Source organism: Trichechus manatus, unplaced genomic scaffold, assembly GCF_000243295.1.
Source record: "Trichechus manatus latirostris isolate Lorelei unplaced genomic scaffold, TriManLat1.0 scaffold00194, whole genome shotgun sequence".
Lineage (NCBI taxonomy): Eukaryota > Metazoa > Chordata > Mammalia > Sirenia > Trichechidae > Trichechus > Trichechus manatus.
The window spans coordinates 2,406,570-2,432,416 of NW_004444130.1; the positions used below are offsets into that span (position 1 = coordinate 2,406,570).

Consider the following 25,847-nt stretch of genomic DNA (forward strand, 5'->3'; position numbering starts at 1 on the left):
CTTTTGTGTGTAAAATTTTTCATAAGTTTTTACAATAGACGTCTCATACAATATTTGTCCTTACGTGATTATTTCACTCAGCATAATGTCCTCCAGTTTCATCCATGTTATGAGATACTTCACAGATTCATCGTTCTTTCTCGTTGCATAGTACTCCACATTGGTAAAACTCTTTGAACTATGCATAAGTATAGCTAATTTTTTTCGTCAGTTATAAAAAATAAGACAAGGTCCTTGATCTTACGGAATTCACAGAAAAAACTGCTAAGAGAAGTAGGCTTAAAGCACTTGGGAACTTAGTGTGTTTAGGTAGTAGAAATGTTATATCTTAACATTTATATTGTGCTTTACTGTTTGTCAGGCCCAGAGAACAGAACAAAGATAAGCAAGTCACGAGAGGATTTACTAACTGCCAAACCTACGGAGTCAATCATTCATCATCACTAAGCATGCTGAGTGGACACACAAATACGAGTAAGACATGGTCACTGACCCCAAAAAACTCAGAATCTGGAAGTAAAGAATGACACCTACAACGGTGGTTACAATCCAGGGTGGTGACTGCATTCTATGATCAATATTCCAGGAAGACAGGCAGGGGCTGTCTCTATCAATAGGAGTATCCACCTGCGCTCACGTAACGCTGGAGGTGGGTGCATAAACGAAGACAGCTCAGAGGTCAGGCTCCATCACTACCCCACTTCCCATCCCCGCCCTGACCAACCTAGGGAGGGTGCTTTCCCAGGCATCAAATCCCGGGCGAGAACTGGCCCCCAGATCCCTTTTACAGCTGAAGCCAACTCACCGACTCAGCCGCTGCTTCCTGCTCGTCCACCGCCAGGGCCCACGAGTCTGTGGCCATGGTCCCGGGCGTGAGTGGGACGCTAAAGATGGTGGGCTTGCCGGCCGGCGCGGTGCGGTGCGATCGTGGGGTCCCGGGGGTCGCGGCGAGCCCGGCTTCGACCCCGTCGCAGGGGAAATCATTCGCTAAGGCGCTGGGGACCGGAAGCGGCGCGCCACAGTGACGTTCAAGTCCGCGCCACCGCCAGCCGCCCCTAGTCCCCATCCGGGTTGTCGCTTCAGATCCCCACCCCTGACCACTTCGCTGCCTACTCTTTCTTATCAAACATCCAGAACTGCGACCTGAGATAGTTATCTTAAAATACCTAGGCTCCTGTCAACTAGCTCTCCATCCAAAGAACAAGACCACATTCGCGCCCACCACAGTGGCATAGAAACACTCATTGATTGAATGTAGCAAAATAGAAAACCACCACTGCAGGTAGTCAGAAAATGCATATAGAAACAAGCAGATTTTTTTTTTTTTACTTTTCAGGTTGGTAATTTAAAAGGTCCAAGTGTTGACAAAGGGTGTTGGGAATCAGTCTTCTCAAACGCTGTTTGACAAAAATTTGTGCCACAATGTGGCAACACCACTTATAGGAATTTAGCCCTTAAACATAGTCAAGCAAGGTACAAAGGGAAAAATGTTCCAGGAAGAGGATCAGAGACAAGTGGGCTTGTAAAACTTCAGACACACTTCATAGGGGGACTGACAAGAGAGTCAAAATGAATAGGTAGGAAGTCCACGAAAAGGGCCATGGAGAGCAGCTTAACGGGCAAATGTGTGACATTTGGAGTTAGTGGTGCCTGTGTTAGAATCCCAGCTGTCCCGCATAAGGACTGTGTGATTGGGAGAATTTTTAAAAAGAAATACCTGAGGCTTTTATAAAAGTTAAAATAAAGTTTGACATTTGCTTTCCCCTAACTGAAATCAAACAAGCGTATCTTTCTCCCCTTTTTACTCCACTAGAAAGAGAGTTGGGCACTTTCCTATAACCTGAGAAAATGAATCCCAACTATTTTCACTTTTTCCATGTAAGTCCATTTCAAGCAGTTGTGGGGCTCTATAGAATTTTACCTGTAGAGTAAAAGTGAATAAAAACTTTTTGAGAAAGCATAAAGCAGTCTCAGGGAAAAAAACCTACTTGCCATAATTACCGTTTTCTAAGGCACCCTATAGGGGTTAATTTGAGGAAGGTTTTTTTTTTGGACTCTGTAGGTGAGGATGTGCAAAAAGGAGGCACACCATGACCTACATCTCATCCTACCATGCGTCAGAAACCAGCTTTGGGATATTCTGTCAGAGAAATTATATTGCTTCACCGGGGTAAGGAATCTTCAAATAAAGTTTAAAGAGGTTAAAGATTAAATCACCTAAGATGCAAAACTGTGCAAACACAAAACAAACTCACATATATTCTTATATACACAATAGAAAGTAAGATACACAAAAAACTGATAGCTGTGACTGTTTCTGATGAGGAGTATATAGAAGTCCGGGAATTTGGCGCTTATCCTTCCAGTATGCTAAAATAACACACGCTAAAAGAAATTAAAAATAAGCACAGGATTCTAGATTCTCCTACATCTACCAACTAGGGAACTGCACAATGTGAGACTCTTGCTAAGAAAGAACCTGGTTTCCAAAGTGGAGCACAGACATGAGTGTCAGAGAAATTAAGAGCACCCGGAGTCGCCGTGAGTAGGAAGGCAGTGGGTTTGGTTTTGGTTTGGACTTGAATTCAACCTGCTGCATTTAATCCAGGTACCCCAAGCAGCCTCAGTTTCCTCCAAGATCGTGATAAGTACCCACCTCACAGTTTGAGGATTCAACGAGACGACAAAATTAAGGCTTTGGCTCAGGGTCTGGCGTGTGGCGAAGGCTCGATATTCACTGTGATATTAGTTATTATTATTATTACTGCCCCCCACCTCGCGGGGACGAGGAAAACGCCTAAAATGTGAAAAGAGTCTCATTTGTCCCCTCAGAGATACTCACGTCGCCCACCGGCAGGGCGAGCGGAAAACGCCCCAGGGCGCGGCCTCGGATGCGGCCAGCAGCCCCAGCCATCGTCCCTCAGCATGGCGGTTACGCTCCGCCAACGGCCGCTTGCTGGTTCCGCTGAGCCCAGCCTCCTTGGCTGAACCCGACCCTCATTGGCTGAGGCCTGGAAGCCCTTGGGCACGCGCGCTGGAATATCCTGGGGGCGAGACAAGGCCCGTGAGGTGCTGCGGAGGATGTTTTTGTGTGTTGCTCTGTCATTTTTGCTGAATGTTCGGCTCCCTCCCTAGATTGGGAGCTCCATGAGGGCAGGGCATTGTCTGCTTTCCTTAATGTTGATCCTTAATGACTAACCATAATTAGAAACCTTTTGGTGAATAAATGGCTGAGGAATGTGCATCCCCGAGGGTAGATCAGCCTTTTTAATCTGTGCAACTAACTTTAATTGTATTATCTTGAGTCCGTCTGTTATCTTCCTCATGCCCCATAGTGAAATTGGACCAATGTTCTACTGAACAAGCCATGTCTATAGCTCCCACTCCCTATTTGCTTACTCAGAACTAGGAACATGTCAGAAGTTTCCTAAAATAAACTGTTTGCATGTTGCACTAAGATAGTTCTCATATGTAAAAACCCATGCCAATTGACGTGCAAGGCAACTCCAAACCAAAACCAAACATGTAGCAATGAATAGATTCCGACTTATAGCAACCACGTAGGACAGAGAACTGCCCCATAGGGTTGCCAGGGAGCAGCTGGTGAATTCGAACTGACAACCTTTTGGTTAGCAGCAGCTATAGCGCTTAACCACTGCCCCACCAGGGCTCCGTAAGTCAACTACTGTTATGCTATTTCCTCTACACCAAATCCAAGGTCTGACAAGGACAAATATACTCATAAGCACGAGATATGAGAACCTTTTAGGTCTGTTCTATCATTCTGCAACTAGTTGAACACGACTAGATCAATCGACTAGATCTCTACAAAACATGTCACCGTTCCCCTCACTATCCATGTCAACTAATAAGGCTCTACATAGGGAAACCAAAATGGCGGCCTCAAGAAGCCCGCAGGAAACTCTATCACGTGACGCACTCTAGTCCAGTCTTTCTCCGCCGTTGCATCAGCCGATTTAGAGCCGCCCGGCCGAAGCCGAATAACACGCTGATTCGTCCTCTGGTTGATTGGCATATTTACTCACCAATAATATCTCACAAGGTAAGGCCCGGAGGCGAGCTTTCCATCGGCGCATTTTGATTGGATCGGATAGTGCAGGTTGAGGCCCGGGTGGTACAGGCGTGGTGTCTCTGCGCGTCTGCAGGAGCAGGTAACCGCGGGACCTGGCGGTTGCTCTGAGGGAGAAATTAGGAACGGCGATCCTACGGAGAAGGATCCTACTGAGAGCTCTGCAGCGCTGTGAGAAAATTGGAGCTGGGCCTTCGGGGGAAAGCCCAGCAGCCCATCGGGCCGTTGGGACAGGCCTTGTGACACCCCGGGAACCGGGGCCTGGGTGGGAGCCAGGATAGCGGCGTGGGCGATCCTATGGACCTAGACTGGCTTTACATTGGTCCTCTGGAGCGCTGAGGGTAGAGTGGCTTGGGGTGGCCTTGGTAAGGACTGAGACCTTGGGAGGACTACGGTTGTCATTGACTACCCACCGAAAGCTGAGGTTTTATCTGCTCTGGTTTTAATACCTCAGGGGCGAGGGGGTGCGGGGTGCGCAGGGTGGTCAAATGAGTGGAGTCCAACTGTGAGCCTTTCCCAAACTTTTAAATAACTAAGTAACTGACATCGGTACAGGACCACCTTGTAGAACTTTCTATGCCCGGTCACGTTCAGCTGTTACTCTTTCAGACAGTCTGCATTTCTTGGTGTGCTTTGAAGTATGTGAGTTGATTCAGAACTTATTTTTAAAACATTATTATACGTAAACAACATATTTAACAACCACTGTGATAGATGCTGAGGATATAAATAAATTTCTTTGGAACTGAGATAACAAAAAAGGAAAAATTAGCTAGAAAAAGAGAAAACACCAGGGGTGAGGCAGACAGTTTATCTGGCAAAGAAAGGTCTTGTGACAGGAACCTTCAAAAAGCCAAAAGCTAGTGTGATTTAAGGTACTCAGGCCTTTACGGCTACTGCTGAGTGGTGGAATCTGAGGTCCCTCCTTTGTGGTATCTGTGTGTCCCATACAGCCTTCTTTCAATGTTTATGTTGAATAAATGAATGATGGTGATGGGGACACAGCTTCTAACAGTCTAGCCACCTTAGGGCTTGTAGTCAATAAGTAATATTAGATCTTTTTATTTAATACTGCAGTTATTTCTGTATATGACTGTTTTCCAATTAAAGACAGAGACTGTCATGCCAGTGACTAGAACCCGGCAGCAAAGCCTATCCCTTCTCCCCAGCCTATCTCTTCGAGAAATTGTAATAGATATGAAAGAGCTTTGAAACTGTAAAATTTGTTGTATTTCTCAATTCCCCTCTCTTCTGACTCCCTTTCTGTCACTCACTCACTCAGCTGTACCTTCTCAGTATGTCTGCAACATCCTCACTCCCTAGTGTATCTAAATGGCTGGGAAGGGTTTACCAGTTGCAGTTCTGGGGCATTTCAGTGGGTAGTGGTAGGTACTATTCCTGCTACTTGCAGCCAGTTCCTGGTACATATAGGTCCATCCCCAGGTCTACTACTGCTGACAGCAGCCTCATCAAGATGTCAGGCCAAACCTACTCTGAAGTAATTGGTATGGGGTATGACCTGGGATTTTTAAAAGGTCCCCAGGAGATTCTGATGCTCAGCAAAGTTTGGATACCACCACCCTAGGAGTTTTGATTACACAGTCACATTAGTGATAAATTCAAAACCAAACTCACTGCCATCGAGTCAATTCCAACTTATGGTGACCCCCTAGGACAGAGTAGAAATGCCCCATAAGGTTTATAAGGCTGTAACTCTTTACAAAAGCAAACTGCCACATTTAAAAAAAAAAAAAGATGTCAGGCCAAACCTAGAGACCAAGTTTTGGGGGTAATGGAACTTCGCACATTTCTAGGCACACTGATGAACACAATGCTGGAAGAACCCTTAGAGATCATCTAGTATGGTTGGTGAAGTGAAGTGACTCCCTTAAGGACTTGGAGCTAGGACTGGAACCCAGGTCTCCTGAGCCTCCCCTCCTCCCCAGTGGGCTATTCTGCTGGATTGTAAAGATTATGAGGGTCTTTATCCCCTCCTAATTCCTGGCGCAGGGCCTAGCACAGAGTGGATGCTCAATGCATATTTGTTGAATGAATGAATAGGCCACCTCCTGCACATGGTGTGTTGGTGTATTGAACTACTCTTACCTGTTGAGGTTGGCATGGGGAGGAAGGATGCATGGATTGGCTGTCTGCTGGTGCAGCAAGTTTTGCTTTGGTAATGATTTTAGCCTTGAATGTTACAACATAGAGGTCTTAGAATCAAACAGCTTTCCTATGTCCTGCTTTGACTTGGCTTAAGAAGCCAAGAGTCTTGTGTAATGCCTCCTTATCTCTTAGGTCCAGTTCTCTAATTTGCCTTCATTTCTTTCTTTGGTTAGCTCAGTAGAGTGACTTTCAAGATGGACTCAACTCTAACAGCAACTGAAATCCGGCAGCGATTTATAGATTTCTTCAAGAGAAACGAGCACACCTATGTTCACTCATCTGCCACCATACCATTGGATGATCCCACTTTGCTCTTTGCCAATGCAGGCATGAACCAAGTAAGGGTTTTTTCCTTTCCTCTTGGCTATCTGTTCATATTGGAGGCAGCAGAGCAGTGATAAAAGCACAGGTCCTGGAGTCAGACGGAATCCCTGTTCTGTCACTTACTGTGTGATCTTTGGGAATTTACTTTCTGTCACTGAACCTCAGTTTCTTCATCTGTGAGATGAGGAATGATAATAGTACCTGCCTTTAGGTTACACGGACAAGAAAATACGGTAACGTCTGAAAAATGTTTAGCACAGTGTTTGGCACTTAGCAGGTACTCAAACATTAGCTATTATTTTTTTTAAATATTATGATGAGTATCCCAAAAAAATAAGAAATAAGTTGGTATGCCTCTCAAGAAAAATACAATGTGCTGTCTAGTATGTAGTTAAGGTGTTCATTTATTTATTTATTTAAGGAAAAAGCTGTTTTCTTAGAATGAGAGACTTGATAGCTATCGTGATTCTCCATCTTTTCATTATCCTTGTTTTTTTCTTTATAAAATAAGTTAGTTCTTCAGTATTTCAGAGATGTGCTTTCATTCCTATCCTAGGTCATGCACGGTGGGGTTTTTTTTTTTCCACCTTTATCTCCTTTCTTGAAGCTACTGTCACCAGTGCCACTCTAGATCCACTGCTAAAGAAACTTTTGTAGTTAGTAGGAGTTGTGTTGGGGACAGTTGACCCATAAAAAATATTTGAAGATCTTGTTGTTTGAGAAAACTTTTACTCTTGAAATACTGGGAGCATCACAGTTTATGAAAGAAGCTTAAAAGGAGTTTTTCAACACGCGAGTGACTTTGAAAAATATTTACCAGGCTGATCCTTGACTGGAAGTAGATTCTGGTTAGACAGTGCTCTCAGGGCTTTCCTATGGGGGGTTTCTTTGGAGCTCTGCTTATCCCAGTGAATCAGCCGGCCCTGTAGGACATGATGGGGGAGCCCTTAGGACTATCCTGTCTCTTCCCTCAGGGTTTTTTCTTTTTTTTTTTTTTTTGGCATGGAAAGATAAAAGCAGTGGGAACATCTTCCACCTTGTATGACATTAATTGTAAAATTATAAGAGATATTTATGTGTGAGTCCTATGCATATTAACCATAATTGGGGGCAGAAATTTTAGGTGGGCTCTTTCAAGAAAATGGGTTTTCTGGAACACTGGAAAGGTTCTATTCTGTTCAGGCATACCTGAGCACGGGCTTTGCATTCTCCACATGAGCTGGCACTGTATTTGATACAAGAACCATGAGAGTCCAATGTTTATAAACATTCTCTTAATAATAGTAACTGTTAGCATGCATATAGCACTTGCTGTGTGCCAAGCACTGTGTCTTTTACATATAATAACTCATTCGATGATCCTCACTCCGTTATCATCTCTACTGTGCAGATGAGGAACTAAGGCACTGAAAGCTCAAGTAAATTGCCCAAGCTCATGTAGTTTAGTAAGTGCTGGTGTGTGGATTTGAACCCAGGCAGTCATGTTTTTAACCTTATGCTATATTGCCTCTTAATCAGAAATACCTTGGCATTATTATTGTTATTTATAATTCAAGATAGAATATATAAGCCACCTGCTCTTTTCTAGGTGATAACGCTAGTTGCTGGATATACAGAGGTTAGATAGTTTTTACTTTCAAGGAGTTCATGGTCTAGCACTGGGCTGCCCAATAGAACTTTCTGCAGTAACGGAACTGGTCTACATCTGTGTTGCTCGATATGGTAACCACTAGTCACGTGTGACTATTGAGCACTTGAAATGTGCAACGGAGGAACTGAATTTTTAATTTTAATAAATTTAAATAATTACAAATAGCTACTGGTTACCAAATTGGCAGGTCTAGTAGGAAAGATAAGGCAAAGGTACACAGATAACAATGATACATCAATGTATGGCTTGATAAACCCCCAGAGTGAGGTAATACTGTCTCCTTGCACGACCAGTCACCAACTGATTTTACTTCCTTAAGCTGTCTCAGTTTTTTTTTCCTTACTCATCACCATTACTACCAAGCATATCAATTCTGAAGTAAGTTCTTCTAGAATGAGAATGTAAGCCGTAAGCATCAGAGACTTGCGAGGAAGCAAGATTTCATCGCATCAATCTTTGACATTTACCTCCGATTTGACCTTTACCCTGTGCAGATGGAGTCATGGGCAGTGTGTGTACTGTTAAGGAACTAGGGCCAGGGAGAAGCTGCTCCAAGATAGACTGCTTCTGCTTTGGCCTTGTAGTGTAGTGCTACCTGCTTCTGAGAAGTTTCTGTATTTCAGGCCAATTAAATCAGTAACTGAACAGTTTATATGTGGTCTCTTCCTGACAACCTGTAGCTCTGTGAAAGCTGAAATGTACCCCTTCTTTTTTTAGTTTAAACCCATCTTCCTGAACACTATTGACCCATCTCATCCTATGGCAAAGCTGAGTAGAGCTGCCAATACCCAGAAATGCATCCGAGCAGGGGGTAAGCACAATGACCTGGATGACGTTGGCAAGGATGTCTATCATCACACCTTCTTTGAGATGTTGGGCTCCTGGTCTTTTGGAGATTACTTCAAGGTAAGCTCAAAGCAGAACTGTTGGGGTTTTCAGCAAAACGGTCATTTTCATGGAGAGAAATGGGTTCTAAATTTTACATGTTTTAAAATGTGAAAAATCATCATCCGGGATACTCAGGAATGAAGGGCATTCATCAATTCTAAGTCTTCCTGGAAGTAGTATCTATAGTTTGATGATTTCAGCTTACAGTTGGATTTCTTGTATAATTTGATTCTGAATTTGCCTGGGTTTATAGTGCAGATATTGTAGTTTAATACCTATATTCCCAGGATCTGGACTTTTTTACTCAAACTCGATAGATTTTGGTTGGGTCACATTCCACATCTTTCTTTTTGTCCTTTTTGTAGGAATTGGCATGTAAGATGGCCCTGGAACTTCTCACTCAAGAGTTTGGCATTCCAGTTGAAAGACTTTATGTTACTTACTTTGGTGGGGATGAAGCAACACGCTTAGAACCAGATCTGGAGTGCAAACAGATCTGGCAAAATTTGGGGTAAGAAGGTTGAACATATGCAGGAATAAAATGATTTCTCAGCTCAATGCCATAATGGGGTCTTATGACTTGGTCTGCATTGCCATTTCCCATTTTGGGGTGTGCATTTTGAGATGGAGGTGGGTAATAACTGGGAGTAATTATGTCTTGGTGCATTCATAGCTTCTTAGTACATTTGGTTGATCATTCTGCTGTTGAAAGCCAACACAGGAGTCTCTCATTTTTTGCCCTTCATGTCTTTTTTTTTTTTTAGTTCTGAAAATAATGCATTAAGTTGTAAAAAATTCAAACCATGTGGAAACATAGAATATAGTATATTTTCTATTATATAATCTTCTAATCCTTTTTAATATTTCTGTAGTCCTGTGTATGTGTGTCTGTATATCTTTTAACAGAATGGGATTCTTCATGTGAAAGTTTGTTTTTTATGCGAATGTAATGGTGTCAAACAAACGGGACTACGAAAAAGGAAGTTTTTTTTTTAAAATATAAAGTATAATCATGTAGCATAAAGGCTAACATGATAAATGAGTTATATGTGTTCTGTGCTTTGAACTTGGTAGATTTCATGAAGTGCTTGCACTTACGGGAATCTGAATGGGGGGGCATACCCTCTGTAGATAGTGGAGATTCCCATGATATCTTTGTCTCATACTCTTTTGTCCATTAGTGCATAACTTTTTAGTACACTTGGAAGCAGCACTTCTCAATTTTACTACTTTTAACTTTAGGTATATTATTCCAATCCAGCTTTCACTTTTACGTAGTCTGAAACCCCTACTTGGTTAGGCTTTATAGTTTAGTAGAATTGGACGTTTTGAGTAGTAACACACTTGGAACTTAAATAACTACTCTTCACCCTGCCTTTTTATATCCTATGTCATTTGGCTTCATGTATATCCGCATTTATCAAGGACAGTCTTTTGAGCTCTGTTACCTAGACCTTTCAGCAAGGTCAGATATTTTGTAAATGTTTTCATCTCCTTAAATTCTTGTATAATTTGAAGATAAAGGATAGGTGACTAAATTGGGGTTTAAAGAAGTGACTTTAAATAATCAGCAGCTGTTTTAACATTTATACTGTCATGTAATGTATCAATTTTTGTAAACGAAAGAAATTTGGAAAAAATATTTGCTTAAATTCTGATACTCAGAATTTAAATTCATATTCAGCATAAACATTTTCATTTTTATGTGTTCTTTCTAGGCTTAACCAAAACTTTGCTTTTGTTTGTTTATGTTTATGATCATAGCACATATTTGTATCCTATTGTAGCCACTCTTGGGAAGATTCATATTCTGCCCCTCTAGCAGGATTTGTGTGCAGCCTTAGCATTAGTGAGTGCCAAAGAGCAGGGCTTCTCTTAGAGAATTAAATTCCTTAACGATGTCCTTTTCCAGTAGACTCAAGTCTGGGCTGAATCCTTGTCAGTCGCTATAACTGGACTTACTTTCCCTGCTCTGTGCAGGCTGGATGACACCAAAATCCTCCCTGGAAACATGAAGGACAACTTCTGGGAGATGGGTGACACGGGCCCATGTGGTCCCTGCAGTGAGATCCACTATGACAGGATTGGTGGTCGAGATGCTGCATACCTCGTCAACCAGGATGACCCCAACGTGCTAGAGATCTGGAACCTTGTGTTCATCCAGTACAACAGGTGGCCTTGGGGTCCTGCTCCATTCCTGCCAAGAGTGGTACCTTTCCTTGAGCCGAGTCAGGAAAGAGGAGCTCAGAGTTGCCTGGCTGTCTTCTCAGCTGAAGGCTCTCTTAGAGTACTCCTGGTCTCTGGGGATAGTGGGGCAATGCTGAAGCAGGCGTGAGACGGCATCAGAGACCCAAGGGCCCATTTCTTGAAGTGTTATTTCTCAGTTTTTCCTCTGTTGTTTGGGACAGGGCTGGGCCTATTCTTTTATAAACTAGTCTCATCTCATATAATACCTGCTGGAGGGCTACTCCTGTAATGTCCTTGATATAATCTGTACTGCTGTTGATAAAGCTGATCTCCTTAAACCTTGCCTCACTCTTCACTGCACCCAGAGTACTCTTTTTTCCCTTTCTCCCACCAAACCAGGGAGAGGCAAGTGGCAAATAGTCACAGCCTACAAACTGCTATTTAAATGACTTTTAATCACCAGCAACTGGAGAGGTGGCAGCCAGAGTCCCTCTTTCTACTTCCTCTTTGTCTGGCTCATACAGGGAAACTGATGGCATTCTGAAGCCTCTCCCCAGGAAAAGTATTGACACAGGGATGGGCCTGGAGCGACTGGTGTCTGTGCTTCAGAATAAGATGTCCAACTATGACACTGACCTTTTCGTCCCTTACTTTGAAGCCATTCAGAAGGTACTGGTCCTCTTGTAAACAATGCAGACTTTTGTGGAGGGTCCCAGGCTGGGCTGTCAGCAGCACTGTCAAAGATAAAAGAGCTATGTGCTTTGCCGACTGAGGGCACCTGTGACCATCTGCCTCCTTTATTGCTAACAACATGAGGCTCTAGGCACAAAGTACTCTAATCTGGAGTGCAGGAAGACTGTCTGGAGGCTCTTTACTGCTATGACTGTTACCTTTATTGGGGCTATAGAACCTGGCAAGATGGTCGTCCTTTATGATAATGCTCCCTCAGTCCTCCTAGGGCAAGCTGGGGCTAGAAGAGCTGCTTCCTAACGGGCTGTCTGCTGGTTTCCTCTGTAGGGCACAGGTGCTCGGCCGTATACTGGGAAAGTTGGTGCTGATGATGCTGATGGGATTGACATGGCCTACCGGGTGCTGGCTGACCATGCTCGGACCATCACCGTGGCATTGGCTGATGGTGGCAGACCTGACAATACAGGGCGGGGGTATGTCATACATTGAGCAGTATTAAGACAAGCACCATGCTTTTTATGACTCTTTATGGGACTTAAAACCATACTTTATTATTGTTTCTTCATCTTTTGGGTAGTTAAAGGGATCTTTTCTTAGGGATTAAGGGAGTTTCAACTCATATTAAAGAGTTGTCACTATGTTAAATCTTTGCTACTGAGTACAAAATGATAAGAATTGTATTTAAGGTTATATGATATCGGCAGGGGTGGGGGTGAGCAGGTATTGACATGCCCCAGGAGACTCCCTGACTGACAGGCAGGGCCTGGAAGCTTGGGCATCAAGTATACCAACTGGTCAATACTTCTGGGTTAGCAGAATGCAGAAGGAAAACAAATCAGGTTACTTTAGGTCATCCTTGATGTGTATTTGTGGATATGTTACTGAGTTTTATCCTGGAGTTAATGTTAATGACCTTGGGGAATACAGAAAGAAATAGGCTTAGGATAAAAGTCTCTGAAAGAGAAAGACAGAAGTTTGGTCACATTCCTTTGGGTACACTTCCGAAAGACCCACTATAAAACACTCAGCGGCGAATGTTGTCTGGTAGGAAACCATGTTCTGCCTCTTACAGGTATGTGTTGAGACGGATTCTGCGCCGGGCTGTTCGATACTCCCATGAGAAGCTCAATGCCAATAGGGGTTTCTTTGCTACATTAGTAGATGTTGTCATCCAGTCCCTGGTGGGTATATTCCCTGCTTCCCTCTTCTGCGCTAAAGCAAACACTTCAGGATAGATAGGGTGGGAAACCAGCATACTGTTACTGTTAGTGAGGATTATTAAGAGGGATCATGGGTTAGTTGCTGGCATCATTGGCCCATCTCTCTGCTTCCCCTTGATCAGGGAGATGCATTTCCTGAACTAAAGAAAGACCCGGACATGGTGAAGGACATCATTAATGAAGAAGAAGTGCAATTTCTCAAGACCCTCAGCAGAGGGCGTCGTATCCTGGACAGGAAAATTCAGAGCCTGGGAGACAGCAAGACCATTCCTGGTAAGGACCAGTGTGTTCTCTCCAAACTCATTGCTGTCAAGTCGATTCCAATGCATAGTGACTCTATAGGACAGAGTAGAACTGCCCCATAGGCTTTCCAAGGAGCAGCTGGTGGATTCGAACTGCTGACCTTCTGGTTAGCAGCCCAGCTCTTAACCACTGCACTACCAGGGCTCCTTCCTCTCTCCACTCAGGCTGTTTTTCATCTCTGGGAAAGGCAAGCTTTTTTTCACACACTGACAGTGGACTCCAGTGTCTCCAAAGGCTAACCTTAGCTTGGTTAAGATGGTTTTCTGTGTAAAATGGGGTAATAGTAAAATTATAAAGGTAATATATTATTGTGGTAAAAATATTTCAATGATACAAAGATATATGAAGTAAAATAGTGAAAATCCCCTTTCTCAAACTCATTTCCCAGAGATAACAACTCTTAAGAGTTTGATGTATAACTATTCAGAATTTTTCTCTATTCAAACACAAATATATGTGGGTATTTATAGGTATGTGTGGTGTGTGTGTATCTGTAAGGAGCCTTTATGGGGTAGTGGTTAAGCACTGGGCTGCCAACCAAAAGGTCAATCGTTTGAATCCACCAGCCACTCCGCAGGAGAAAGATTTGGCAGTCTGCTTCCATAAAGATTTTATAGCCTTGGAAACCCTATGGGCGTTTCTGTTTTGTCTTATGGAGTTGCTGTGAGTTGGAATCAACTTGATGGCAATGGGTTTGGTTTCGGGTGTATATTTTCTAAGCAGAAACAGAAACATAGGATACATACTGTTTTTCAACTTGCTTTTTCTGTCACTGAAAGGGAAAATTAATTTCACAAGGTTTTTTTTTTTTTTTTAACTTTTTACTGATGTATAACATCCAGGGGGCAGTTTTGATGAATTTTCACAAAAAGAACAAGAAGTTTACCAGGAGGCCCTTTGTGCTTCCTCTCAGTCAGTTCCAAAAGATTTGATGGGTTTTCTGGCAGGTGCACAGGATCAGTACTAACTTGCCTTATCTGTCACACCAAGCATCCTCGTTGGAGGTGCTTAGATGAAAAAGGAGGCCGCTAGTGTTTATTCTCATACAATTCCTTTGCCTTATGTAGGTGACACTGCTTGGCTCCTCTATGACACCTATGGGTTTCCAGTGGATCTCACTGGACTCATTGCTGAAGAGAAGGGCCTGGTGGTAGACATGGATAGCTTTGAAGAAGAGAGGAAACTGGCTCAGGTAAGGAATCTGGGGAATAAGAAAGAAACTCAGTACCTACCAAGGAAGGACTTGGCCGTGAAGCAAGCAGAGTTTTCTTCCACGAAAGTCTTTGAAATTCTGTTTTTCTCTAGACCAGTGGTTCTCAACTGGGTGCAGTTTTGTCCCCCAGGGGACATTTGTCTGGAGACATTTTTGGTTGTCAAAACTGGAGAGGGAGGGGTGCTGCTGGCTTCTAGTTGGTAGAGGCTAGGGATGCTGCTCCACATCCTACACTGCACAGGACAGACCCCACAAGGAAGAATCATCTGGCCCCAAATGTCCATAGTGCCAGGGTTGAAAACCCCGTTTTAGAGCTTTACATTGGGTGGATTTTAACCATTTTGTGTTGTTTTAGACTTCTTTTTTTCCTACTTTAGGGATACTTAAGCTTATTTCTAGGAGCCCTCATGGTGCAGTGGTTAAGCACTTGGCTGCTAACCATTGCTAAAGGTTGATGGCTCAAACCCACCAGCCACTCCATGGGAGAAAGATATGGCAGTCTGCTTTTGTAAAGATTATAGCCTTGGAAACCTTATGGGGGCAGTTCTAGTTTGTTGTAAGGGTCGCTGTGAGTCAGAATTGACTCAACGGCACCCAGCAACAACAACCTGCTTATTTCTCTTGCTGGCAGCTGAAATCACAGGGCAAGGGAGCTGGAGGGGAAGACCTCATTATGCTGGACATTTATGCTATCGAAGAGCTCCGGTCCAAGGGTCTGGAGGCAACAGACGATTCCCTGAAGTATAATTACCATTCGGACTCCAGTGGTAGTTACGGTATGCTGCTGTGCTCCTTCCTCCTGCTGCTGTTTCTGACTCTTATTTTGGGGAGTCTTGAGAGATGAGTCTCAAGATTAGGTGCCTGTTATATCTATGACAGCCTCTACTGCAGTGCTGTGGTTATGTTCTGTACTTTTTTACTTAAAGACACTCTTGGCTGTTGATTTTTTAACTCTTTGAGATAATTATAGGATCATGGGAAGTTGTGGGGAAAAAAAAAAAAAAAAACAGGAAGGTTCCATGTACCCTTCATCCACTTCCCCAAATTCTAGCATCTTGCATAACTGTAGGACCATATCAAAATCAGAAAGTTGACATTGATACAGTCCACAGTGGTTATTAAAGTTTGCATCAGGATAGTAGCAAGGTTAAGAAGAAACAAAATAAATCATGTTTTGGCTTTTTTTTTTTTGTTCCGGCAGGGAATGATCTTATACCTAAATCTTATCCAAGCAAGTCCATAAAATGAATTCATCCTTTGTGAATTGACCTTGGAGTAAGGACTTGCTACTCTTAAAGATCTAGTCAGCTTCAGCAAGTTCCTACTCGATAACTTAGAGTTAGAATGACCAACCGTCCTGGCTTGCCCAGCTTCAGTACTAAAAATCCCTTGTCCCAGGAAGCCCCTCGGTCTGGAGCAAACCAGGACAGTTGGTCACTCTACTGAGTATTGTATTCTCTAATGGAAAACCAGTGTGCTAGGCTCTTTCATGGAGTCAGATGGGCTTGCTTTCAAAATAAAATTATACAGTTAGGACCTAAAGAGAGTTTGAGAAATAGAATCAGCAAAAGCCGGCTAAGAATGTGCGAGCGAAGTCACTGACCACATTTTCTCCCTTCTGTGCATTTTGCGTCATACAGTGTTTGAGAATGCAGTGGCCACGGTGATGGCTCTGCGCAGGGATAAGATGTTCGTAGAAGAAGTGTTCACGGGCCAGGAGTGTGGAGTGGTGCTGGACAAGACCTGTTTCTATGCCGAGCAAGGAGGGCAGATCTATGATGAAGGCTACCTGGTGAAGGTTGATGACAGCAGTGAAGACGTGAGCCAATAGTTCTTTCTTGTTAGCTGGGAGGGGGCTAACCATGGGTCTGGCCTGATGGAGGTGCCTTTCTCACCACTTAGCACCGCAGCACTCGTGGGGAAACAGCACACATCTGTGGGTGGGGCCCCACTGCCAGTGCTTCTGAAGTCAAGGGAGCTGCTGCTTGGACTGTGTTACTTTCATGGCCATTAGGTACCCTTGTAGGAGGATCCTTGGAGCCCAGGTGCTTAGGTTGATCCTCAGTTCCTACATACTTTTCTCACAAATAAGAGGCAGCTCTGAAGGACAGACATCTTGTAGAGAACTCGCCCTTTAGCTCTGCCTCCACTAAATTTGTCATCTGGGCTGAGTTACCTAGTCTCCTTGGGCCTCAGATTTTTTAAGGCAACTTTTGAATTCCCTAAGACACTCCCTAATTGTGTGTGTACACATATGTAGATATCGTATGTACATAATGTTATATATCTATAGAGACACACACATATGTTAAGGAGAGTTAAGAATTTGAATGTATATGTGTGTGTGTTTGTGTGTTTTAAAACTATGTATGTATACATACGTGTCTCTTTCTTGGCCCCGCTCAGAAGGCAGAGTTTACAGTGAAGAATGCTCAGGTGCGAGGAGGGTATGTGCTACACATAGGAACAATCTATGGCAACCTGAAAGTGGGGGACCGGGTCCGGCTGTTTATTGATGAGGTGAGTTGCATTATGCTGGCCAGCATTGGATCTGGTTAGTAATCACTTCCTTCTTTGACTTTAAATTGATTCACCATTGTTGTCCCTCCTAAGAGAAATTGTAAGTAGCGTGCAGGAGTACGTTTTGGTGCATTTGGATCGTGAGTGATGTATCTGAGAGTGAAGTCTCTGTGTTCCCAAGTTAGACCACAGTTGAGATCCCACAGACTTGCTTTCATGGATTGCTTTTCTCTGGGTTAATCTCAGGAGCCAGGGATCCTGTATTCAGAGATAGGTTCAGCTGCATGTGACAGAGCTCCAAAATTAGAGTTGCTTAAACCAAGATAGAAATGTGTTTCTCAGCTAAACATCGAAGCTGATATGAAAGCTCTGTCCCATAGAGTCACAGGCCCAGCCTTTTCTCATTTGTTCCTTCACCATCATTCCTGGGGTATTGCGTCTGTCTTCATGGTCCAAGGAGGTCAGATCCATTTTCTAGGCCAAGGGTCAGCAAACTTTGTAAAAGACCAGATAGTAAATATTTTCAGCTTAGTGAATCATACGGTCTCTTTCACAGCTACTCAACTCTGCCTTTGTAGTGAGAAAGCAACAGAGACAGTGTATAAACCAAGGGGCATGGCTGTGTTCTAATAAAACTCCATCTGTAAAGATAGCTGGCAGGACAGATTTGGCCTACAGGCTGTAGTTTGCTAGCCCCTGTTCCAGGCAGTGGGAAGGAGAAGGATACACATCACTTGTCTCAACTCACTGACCAGAACTCAGTTACACAGCCATGTTCAGCTGCAAGGGAAGCTGGAGAGTATAGTCTACTCTGGGCAGCCTTGCGTCCAACTAAAAGTTCTAATACTTGGGAAGAAGGGGACAACAGGTCTACTGCAGACCTCTGCACCAGCCACTCTGCCCTTTCCAGCCCCGACGCAGACCTGTCATGAGCAACCACACAGCCACCCATATCCTGAACTTCGCTCTGCGCTCGGTCCTTGGGGAAGCTGACCAGAGAGGCTCACTCGTTGCTCCTGACCGCCTTCGGTTTGACTTCACTGCCAAGGGAGCCATGTCCACTGAACAGATCAAGGAGGCAGAAGAGATTGCAAACCAGATGATTGAGGCTGCCAAGGTAAGTTGGGCTGGGTCTAAGCTCTTGGGGTCATGAGCATCACCACCTTCATCACCTTCTATCCACAGAGCCTCAGCAGTCCAGTTGCTGTTGTGTCATTGTACCATTTGTACCATATTCCATCTTGCACACAGATTTGCTTAAAGCAGTGATTCTCAACAGTGCTGGGTAGGGGGCAGTTGGTGGTGTTGGGTAGGGGGCTTTGGGGAGCAAGGAGAGGGAAGTCTGCTCCACTCCCCTCATTAGGACAACCGGGGCTATTCTAGTCATGTCTGCTCTACCTACAGCACTTCCACATAAGCTCTGGTCACAGTGTAACAAGATAATTGGGAAATCCTATGGTGGTCTCCTTGGCTTTGCACGTGGCACATTATTTCAGGAGGCTTAGGGCACACAATCGACGGAGCCAGGATTGGAAACCCAGAGTTCTGTGCACAGCCATACTCTCCCTGCTGGACTGGACCGCAGAGAAGGTTTTTCCCAGAGTTTTTCTCTTCTTTCCCTGGCAGCCTGTCTATACCCAGGATTGTCTGTTGGCAGCAGCGAAAGCTATCCAGGGCCTGCGGGCTGTGTTTGACGAAACCTATCCTGACCCTGTGCGTGTTGTCTCCATTGGGGTCCCAGTGTCCGAGCTGCTGGAAGACCCCTCTGGTCCTGCTGGCTCCCTCACTTCTGTCGAGTTCTGTGGGGGCACGTGAGTACCTTGGGAAGAGCGGCCGGGGGTAGCGGCCGGGGGTGGGGCCACCTGGTTTTATGAATTTATTATTGCCCTTTAGAGAGGTGGGAGTAGCTAGGCCACCGTTGATTTTTCTGAGGTTGAAATGAAGTTGCCAAATAGCATTCCCAAGAATCCTCATATCCTAGTGCTCCAACCAGACCTCTCAGTGTCTGACCTTGACATTCCTGGGTGTCTGATGAAATGTTCTTTCGGAGAAGAGGGTAAAAAGCACTTTACTAATACCACACAGTTGCTTGCTTGTTCCCTAGGCTGATCCTGACAAGTAGGCTGGGTGTGAGTTTAGGATTCAGCAAGGCCCTGGCGTGCTCACTGAACTCCTGAGCTGTTCTGAGCCCTTTCCATTCCTGGTGTGCTCACATAATTCCCTGTCACAGCTTCAGCAGCTTCTGGAGAATTAACCCCAAGGCTCAGAGCCCTGGAGTCAGGCCACATGGTAGAACCAGCTCAGTTTGGCTTGGGAGAGCCACTAGTTTCTGACAACTTAGAGTCCTCCATAGCCCTTGGGGTCTTTTTGGGAAGGGTCATGGTGGCCTCACAAGTCCCCTGCTTCCAGAGGAAGCCTGATGCAAAAGACATTCTTAAGGCCATGGTAGAGCCCAACCAGGGCCTCCTGCAAGCCTCAAGCAGGTGGGGTGTGTGGAGGGCAGGGTGGGGATCTGAGGGGTCAAATTCTAGGCCTCCCTGGACCTCCAGGTGATTCTCATTTCTGCCTTTAATGCCTATGTGCGTGACACTCTTTAGAACACAGAAAACAACTGCAAAGACTTTATATCTTCCTCACAGAATGTGACAGGTAATGAGTATCTGAGGTACCCTGAGCAATTGGAAAAGAAAACCTATAGTAGTTTTTTTAAGGGATTGTATAAGATGTTAAAAATAATCTGCCACCATTTTCAGCTCTTGAGTGGGGACATAAGAATGTATGTAGTTCATGTTCCACCAAAGAGGACCAAATATGTGAACGAATTTAGCAGCCTAACAGCAGTAATATTTGTATCAGCTGTTAGAGATTACAAAGCACTTTTATCTCATTTGATTTTCACAACAGCCCTGTGAGCAAGATTATCCCCATTTTATATATAAGAAAAGTAAGGCTCAGAAAAGTTATGTCTTGCTCTCACACCAAGGCCTTCTCTGACTCCCTTCCCCTTCCTGCTGCTTCTCTTGTCCACATTTGCCAGACCTGTGTTCTGAATTCCCTTTGACTTTAAGGACCTTTACCCATGTTATCCCTTGAGACAGCTTCCTGGGGAAGGACTGATAAATAGGGCTCAGATGTCCCAGCCAAGGGCCCCAAGGTGTACTGAGGAGGCCAAGGCGGTGAGGCTTCCCTTTCCTTTGCCCCATGGACTTTCTGTTCTGTGATTCAGGCACCTGCAGAACTCAAGTCACGCAGGAACTTTTGTGATTGTGAGTGAAGAAGCTATTGCCAAAGGCATACGAAGAATTGTTGCCATCACAGGTGCTGAAGCCCAGAAGGTGAGTAGATCAGGCTGGTTGAGGCTAATTTGAGCAACAGGAGCCCCACCTGCAAGTCCATAGTTACAAACAGTTATGTGGCTGCAGGCAGAATTGAAGGTACAGACTGTGCTACCCCAAAAAGTTTCCTCCAGTTACCCCTGACTGGCAGGAGAAAGCCTCCGCTGGGCAAGATTTTCTAGATCCCCATGCCCACTAGGGTAAGCCATAGTTTGCTGTGGCTTCAGGTGCCCCCAGCACATATCCGCACAGCCCTGGAGATTTGTGCCTAGTTTGAGATGCACGTAGGTGGTGGGGGTGGGGCAGCAGTTGCTGTAAGGGTGGTCATTTCATGGGTGAGAAGGGCTCCTGCTTCACAAGGTCTTGGTCATCCTGGAACCTGAGTTAGGGTGCAGCCTTCCTGCTGGCCAGGTGCATGAGGAAGGTGTTCCTTTCTGGGGCATCAGGCTGCAGACACTTGCTCCCTGAAGGAAAAGAAACTTTTGGTGTCTTGGGGGGTGTTGCTTCATAGCCTACCATCAGGGCTTGCCACAGTTTACCGATCAAATAGTGAAGCCGAAAGTTACCTGCCCCAGATTTTATAACTCTTGATTGCTGCCTCCCAGGCCCTCAGGAAAGCAGAGAGCTTGAAGAAATCTCTCTCTGTCATAGAGGCCAAAGTGAAGGCCCAGACCACGCCAAACAAGGACGTGCAGCGGGAAATAGCTGACCTCGGTGAGGTAGGGACAGCCTCCATCCCTCCATCCCTCCATCCCTCCATCCCTCCTAGGGCCTGTTTTATTCATCAGGCACAGAACCCTGCTCAGTGCTGGGTCCTGTGCCTGATGAATAAATCACTGTCCCTTTTTTTTTTTTTATGTTTATGGAATTTTTTTATTATTATTTTATTTTTTTATTGTATTTTAGATGAAGGTTTACAGAACAAGTAGTTTCTCCTTAAACAGTTAGTACACACATTGTTTTATGACAATGGTTAACAACCCCACAACATGTCAACACTGTCCCTTCTCAACCTTGGGTTCCCTATTACCAGGTTTCCTGTCTCCTCCTGCCTTCTCATCCTTGTCCCTGGACTGTTGTTCCCCATTAGTCTCGTTTTGTTTTATGGGGCTGTCTAATCTTTGAATGGTGAACCTCAGGGGTGAGTTCATTACTGAGCTAAAAGGGTGTCCAGAGGCCATACTCTCAGGGTTTCTCCAGTCTCTTGTCAGGCCAGTAAGTCTACTCTTTTTTTGTGAGTTAGAATTCTGTTCTACATTTTTCTTCAGCTCTGTCCAGGACCTTCTGTTGTGATCCTGCTCAGAGCAGTCAGTGGTAGTAGCCGGGCACCATCTAGTTGTACTGGACTCAGTCTGGTGAAGGCTGTGGTAGTTGTGGTACTGTCCCTTTTCTTGAAGAACTCAACTGGAACCAGCCAGGTCGTGGTTCTCAGTGGAATGAGGCTTCAGGATGACTTCCACTGTCCTGCAGCCCTGCACAGGGGACTCCAGGGATCCTGGCCTGTAGACCCCTTGTTCCTGCCGGCTGCTTCTATTGCTGATGGCAGGAGAGCTCATTCCAAGCACTAGTGTCAAGGGAGTTGGGGAAGGCTTCTGTATCCAAGCCTGCCTGGTGTTTATTAATATCCAGTGGCTTCCCTGAGCCCATCACAGGCTCTGTGTTCATAGCCTGGTGAGGGCCGGGTCTTACAGGGACCCCAGTCTCTATACTGCCCCTCTCTCTCCATCCCTACTTGTTACAGCTGCTGCGGTTGCTCACACAGTGACTGCTCTCAAGGCCAGTAGGCACTTCTTTTTTGTTATGTTTTCTTCCTTCTCTCCTTCCTGGACACTCGGTGGGGAGGACTTTGGTATTCAAAGCAGAGGTGGGGGGGTGGGGCTGAGGCCTCACATCCTAGCTCCCAGTCTGGATCCACATGGTCTTTCTGTTGTGGTTCCAGGCCCTAGCCACTGCCGTCGTCCCTCAGTGGCAGAAGGATGAACTGCGAGAGCACCTCAAATCCCTGAAGAAGATCATGGATGACCTTGACCGCGCTAGCAAAGCTGATGTCCAGAAGCGAGTGAGTCCTGGCAGTGCTGGTGGCTGGAAGGGAGCAGAGAGGATTTATTCAGCGAAGGCTGGGAAGGCTGCTGACTGGTTTGGGAGGCTGGTTCTTTGATCTGAGGTTCTTCTGGACTTCTTCCTTGCAGGTGTTGGAGAAGACCAAGCAGCTCATCGATAGCCACCCCAACCAGCCCCTCGTTATCCTGGAGATGGAGAGCGGCGCCTCAGCCAAGGCAACCAGGGGCCAGGGGTCTAGCATGGCTCTGTGCCTGTCCCGTTGCTTGCCCCTTCTCTGGCCTCAGCCCTCCAGTGGCTGAAGTCTGGGCTGTGTGGCTCTGAGAGCCCACTGTCAGGATGGAGGTTAGCCTGAGCTATGAGAGCTGGTGGCCGTAGAGCTGCGGCTTCCAGCAGGAGGAAGGCAAACCTGAGAGCCAGAGCCCACATAGGCCAGGCCCTGTACCAGGCTCCTCCCGCAGCCTCGCGGGGCCAGCGCCTGCCTTTGGAACTTGGGTAGTGGTGGTGCTCCGAGGCCTGAGCCCCCAAACTTGCTGCACTTGAGTAAAGTTGCCCTGAATCCAGGGCTGTGACCTAATACCAGATTTTCCCCACAGGCGCTGAATGAAGCCTTGAAGCTTTTCAAGACACACTCCCCTCAGACGGCTGCCATGCTCTTCACAGTGGACAGTGAGGCTGGCAAGATCACGTGCTTGTGTCAGGTGCCCCAGGTAGGAACTCTCTGCGCCTGCTCCAGACCCTGCAAGCCTCTGTTAACTGTGGGAATTGTGTCTGCAGATTTGCAGAGGGAGGTCAGTTCTTCTCATGGTTGGTTGCCAAGACCCACAGAAGTTAGAGCACTGTCCATTAGAAACAGCTGTTCTCCTGCCCTTCTCTTTGTCACCTTTGCCAGCACCCCTTACTCTCTGGCCTTTTCTTTGGTAAATAAGTTTAATTGTACTGGCCAATACTTAGCTTTGCCCTTGAGGTGCCCTTATCCTGGCAGGGGCCATCAACTACCCCCCTGCACCTGCTTTACAATCTGTTTCTGCCTGTGGCAGCAGCCTGTGTCCTCATGCAGAACAGGAATGGGTCCCCCATCGTTTCTCCTTCCCTCCCCTCCATTCCCCACACAATCCCATCCTGTCTCACGCCCACTTGCCATTCCTGTCTTCCAGAATGCCGCCAACCAGGGCTTGAAAGCCAGTGAGTGGGTGCAGCAGGTGTCAGGCCTGATGGATGGCAAAGGTGGTGGCAAAGATGCGTCTGCCCAGGCCACAGGCAAGAATGTGGGCTGCCTGCAGGAGGCACTGCAGCTGGCCACATCCTTTGCCCAGCTTCACCTGGGAGATCTGAAGAACTGAGGGGAGGGATGGCTTCCACTGGGAAGTGTCTGTCCCTTACCAGGAAGCATCTACCCCTCACCGGGATGCATCATTCCAGACGAGAGCTCTTCATCTGCCACAAGGACATTCACATCTTGGACCTTTAAGCAGCCCCATCTGTCCTCCTACCCCAGGAGTCACTGGAACACAGTCTGGGAACTGTCCTGCTCTGTGACTCATTGCCCACTTTACATTTCCACTCCAAGCCCTATAGTCAGCGCCATCTGACCAGAACCACTACCCTAGGATTGCTATTTATCATCATCCTGCACCTGTCCATGCTTGTGAGATATATTTCTCCACAGACCTGAGGCTTTTGGGTCTGCAGGCAGGAATCATTTTTGCTGCAGAGAGTAAAAGGACCATGTGCAATACTCGATGATGCCTTGTGATCAACTCCACCCCCACCCCCACCCCCGCCCCTGGTGCCCCATGATTCACAGCCCTTGGCTCTCTGAGTGTCTGCAGAATAAATTCAGTGGCTGCAGCTGGCTCCTGGCTGAAAAGACCAGTCCTCAATCCAATCCCAGACCCCCTGAACTCTGAGAATGGCTCCTGGGATTGCCTCAAGACATCTGTGGAGGTGGAGGCAGGCAGAATAGGTGGGTAAGATGGAGAGAGGCAGCTACTGGGAGTGTGAGATGGGGTGTGTGAGGTTATAGGCATGCTCTGGTATAGGAGGTATTTAAGGTGTAGCCATTGCCTCCCCCTCCAGTGGCTGCCCCACCATTCCTGCTTCCTTGACCTAAAGATGGGTGGGATACACTGCCTTGGCCCTGAGGCCAGTTCACCCAAATCTTAAGACAGCTGGGTTTGGACACAGTAGTGTGAGGAGAGGTAAAAGGTACTGCTTGCTGTGGTGTCTGACTGATTTGATGCCCTCGGGCACAGCAGGCTGGCCCTGAGGCCCCTGCTGGCAGAGGGGAGGAAGTAGGGAAGGCAGGTCTCTGCTAGGAGAAGCAGCAGAGGCCAACTGTTGGGCCTGGGGGTGAGGGCGGCCCTCGTTTGGGTGAGAGAAGCGGGCAGCGGGAGGGTGCTGAGGCCCTGGCTGTAACCAGCTCAGCCAGGTAAAAAGCGTTAGGGATACAAAGACAATTAGACAGTCTAGGGGGTGAGGGGGCACAGATAATTCCACTCATTCATTCTACAGAGTGTTTACAGCAGCCTGGGCATGGAGTGTACAGGAGTGAACAATAAAGTCCTTGCCTTCTGAAAGCAGTAGGGAACACAGACATAAAATAGTTACACGAATAACTGCAAAACTAAAATAATTACAACCTTCACAAGGGTCGCTATGAGTCGGAATCGAGTCCACGGCAACTTTTTTTTGTCACAAGTGAACGGGGAAATACGTTCTAGGTTTGCCCTGGCTTGGGAGGCTGGGATCATCCCGGCCAGCCCAGGTTCCACTTGCTACGGACCAGGGCTCCACAGGGTCCGCCGTTCTCCTTCCGGGACGGCAGGGGGCGATGCAGCCCCACCGCTATATATATACACATATACAGCCACCGCGTGAGCGCGCCTTTTAAGCGGGCGGAAGAGCCACCGCGCGAGCAAAATCGATGGGCGGAAGCGGCTCGCTCGCCTGGTGCCACCATGCCCGGGGACCACCGCCGCATCCGCGGGCCGGAGGAGTCACAGCCACCGCAACTGTACGCGGCCGACGAGGACGAGGCGCCCGCCGCCCGTGATCCGACGCGGTTGCGGCCCGTGTACGCTCGCGCAGGGCTGCTGAGCCAGGCTAAAGGCTCGGCCTACCTGGAGGCGGGCGGCACCAAGGTGCTGTGCTCAGTGTCGGGCCCGCGTCAGGCCGAGGGCAGCGAGCGCGGCAGCGGCCC

The 25,847-nt window shown here is 46.3% G+C and overlaps 3 protein-coding genes across 6 annotated transcripts in view; 2 read left to right on the forward strand and 1 right to left on the reverse strand.

Moving 5' to 3' along the window:
• The window catches only part of LOC101343039 (ATP-dependent RNA helicase DDX19B), a 20,174-nt gene extending 19,155 nt beyond the window's left edge, over positions 1-1,019 (reverse strand). Inside the window, exon 1 of the mRNA XM_004387805.2 lies at positions 806-1,019. Within this exon, the coding sequence (XP_004387862.1) occupies positions 806-862 (57 nt within the window). The 5' untranslated portion in view covers positions 863-1,019. The remainder of the gene's footprint in view (positions 1-805) is intronic.
• Positions 1,020-3,678: 2,659 nt separating this feature from the next.
• AARS1 (alanyl-tRNA synthetase 1) lies at positions 3,679-24,383 on the forward strand. Of its 4 annotated transcripts, none has more exons than XM_023741897.1 (21): positions 3,679-4,063; positions 6,430-6,594; positions 8,949-9,137; positions 9,485-9,630; positions 11,100-11,291; positions 11,831-11,975; positions 12,324-12,469; positions 13,069-13,177; positions 13,339-13,489; positions 14,587-14,711; positions 15,364-15,508; positions 16,373-16,551; positions 17,139-17,252; positions 18,163-18,369; positions 18,879-19,063; positions 20,479-20,587; positions 21,193-21,306; positions 22,527-22,646; positions 22,777-22,863; positions 23,242-23,355; positions 23,803-24,383. In XM_023741897.1, the coding sequence occupies exons 2-21, from the start codon at positions 6,451-6,453 to the stop codon at positions 23,986-23,988; spliced, it is 2,907 nt and encodes a 968-aa protein (XP_023597665.1). In that variant the 5' UTR covers positions 3,679-4,063; positions 6,430-6,450; the 3' UTR covers positions 23,989-24,383. The 4 variants fall into 4 exon arrangements, with proteins under 4 accessions (XP_023597665.1, XP_004387867.1, XP_023597666.1 ...); XM_004387810.2 differs by lacking the exon at positions 3,679-4,063 and adding an exon at positions 4,088-4,172; XM_023741896.1 differs by lacking the exon at positions 3,679-4,063 and adding an exon at positions 4,139-4,261.
• A 1,222-nt stretch (positions 24,384-25,605) lies between these two features.
• EXOSC6 (exosome component 6) overlaps positions 25,606-25,847 on the forward strand; it is a 1,621-nt gene continuing 1,379 nt past the window's right edge. The window contains exon 1 of the mRNA XM_023741863.1: positions 25,606-25,847. This exon is cut by the window's right edge and continues 1,379 nt beyond it. Within this exon, the coding sequence (XP_023597631.1) occupies positions 25,606-25,847 (242 nt within the window).

Excerpts from the sequence above, each read along its gene's own strand:
- AARS1 (XM_023741897.1), top strand. The coding sequence starts at position 6,451 with ATGGACTCAACTCTAACAGCAACTGAAATCCGGCAGCGATTTATAGAT. Across the intron at positions 9,138-9,484 it reads CTTTTGGAGATTACTTCAAG|GAATTGGCATGTAAGATGGC; the intron begins GTAAGCTCAAAG and ends TCCTTTTTGTAG. Across the intron at positions 16,552-17,138 it reads TTGATGACAGCAGTGAAGAC|AAGGCAGAGTTTACAGTGAA; the intron begins GTGAGCCAATAG and ends GGCCCCGCTCAG.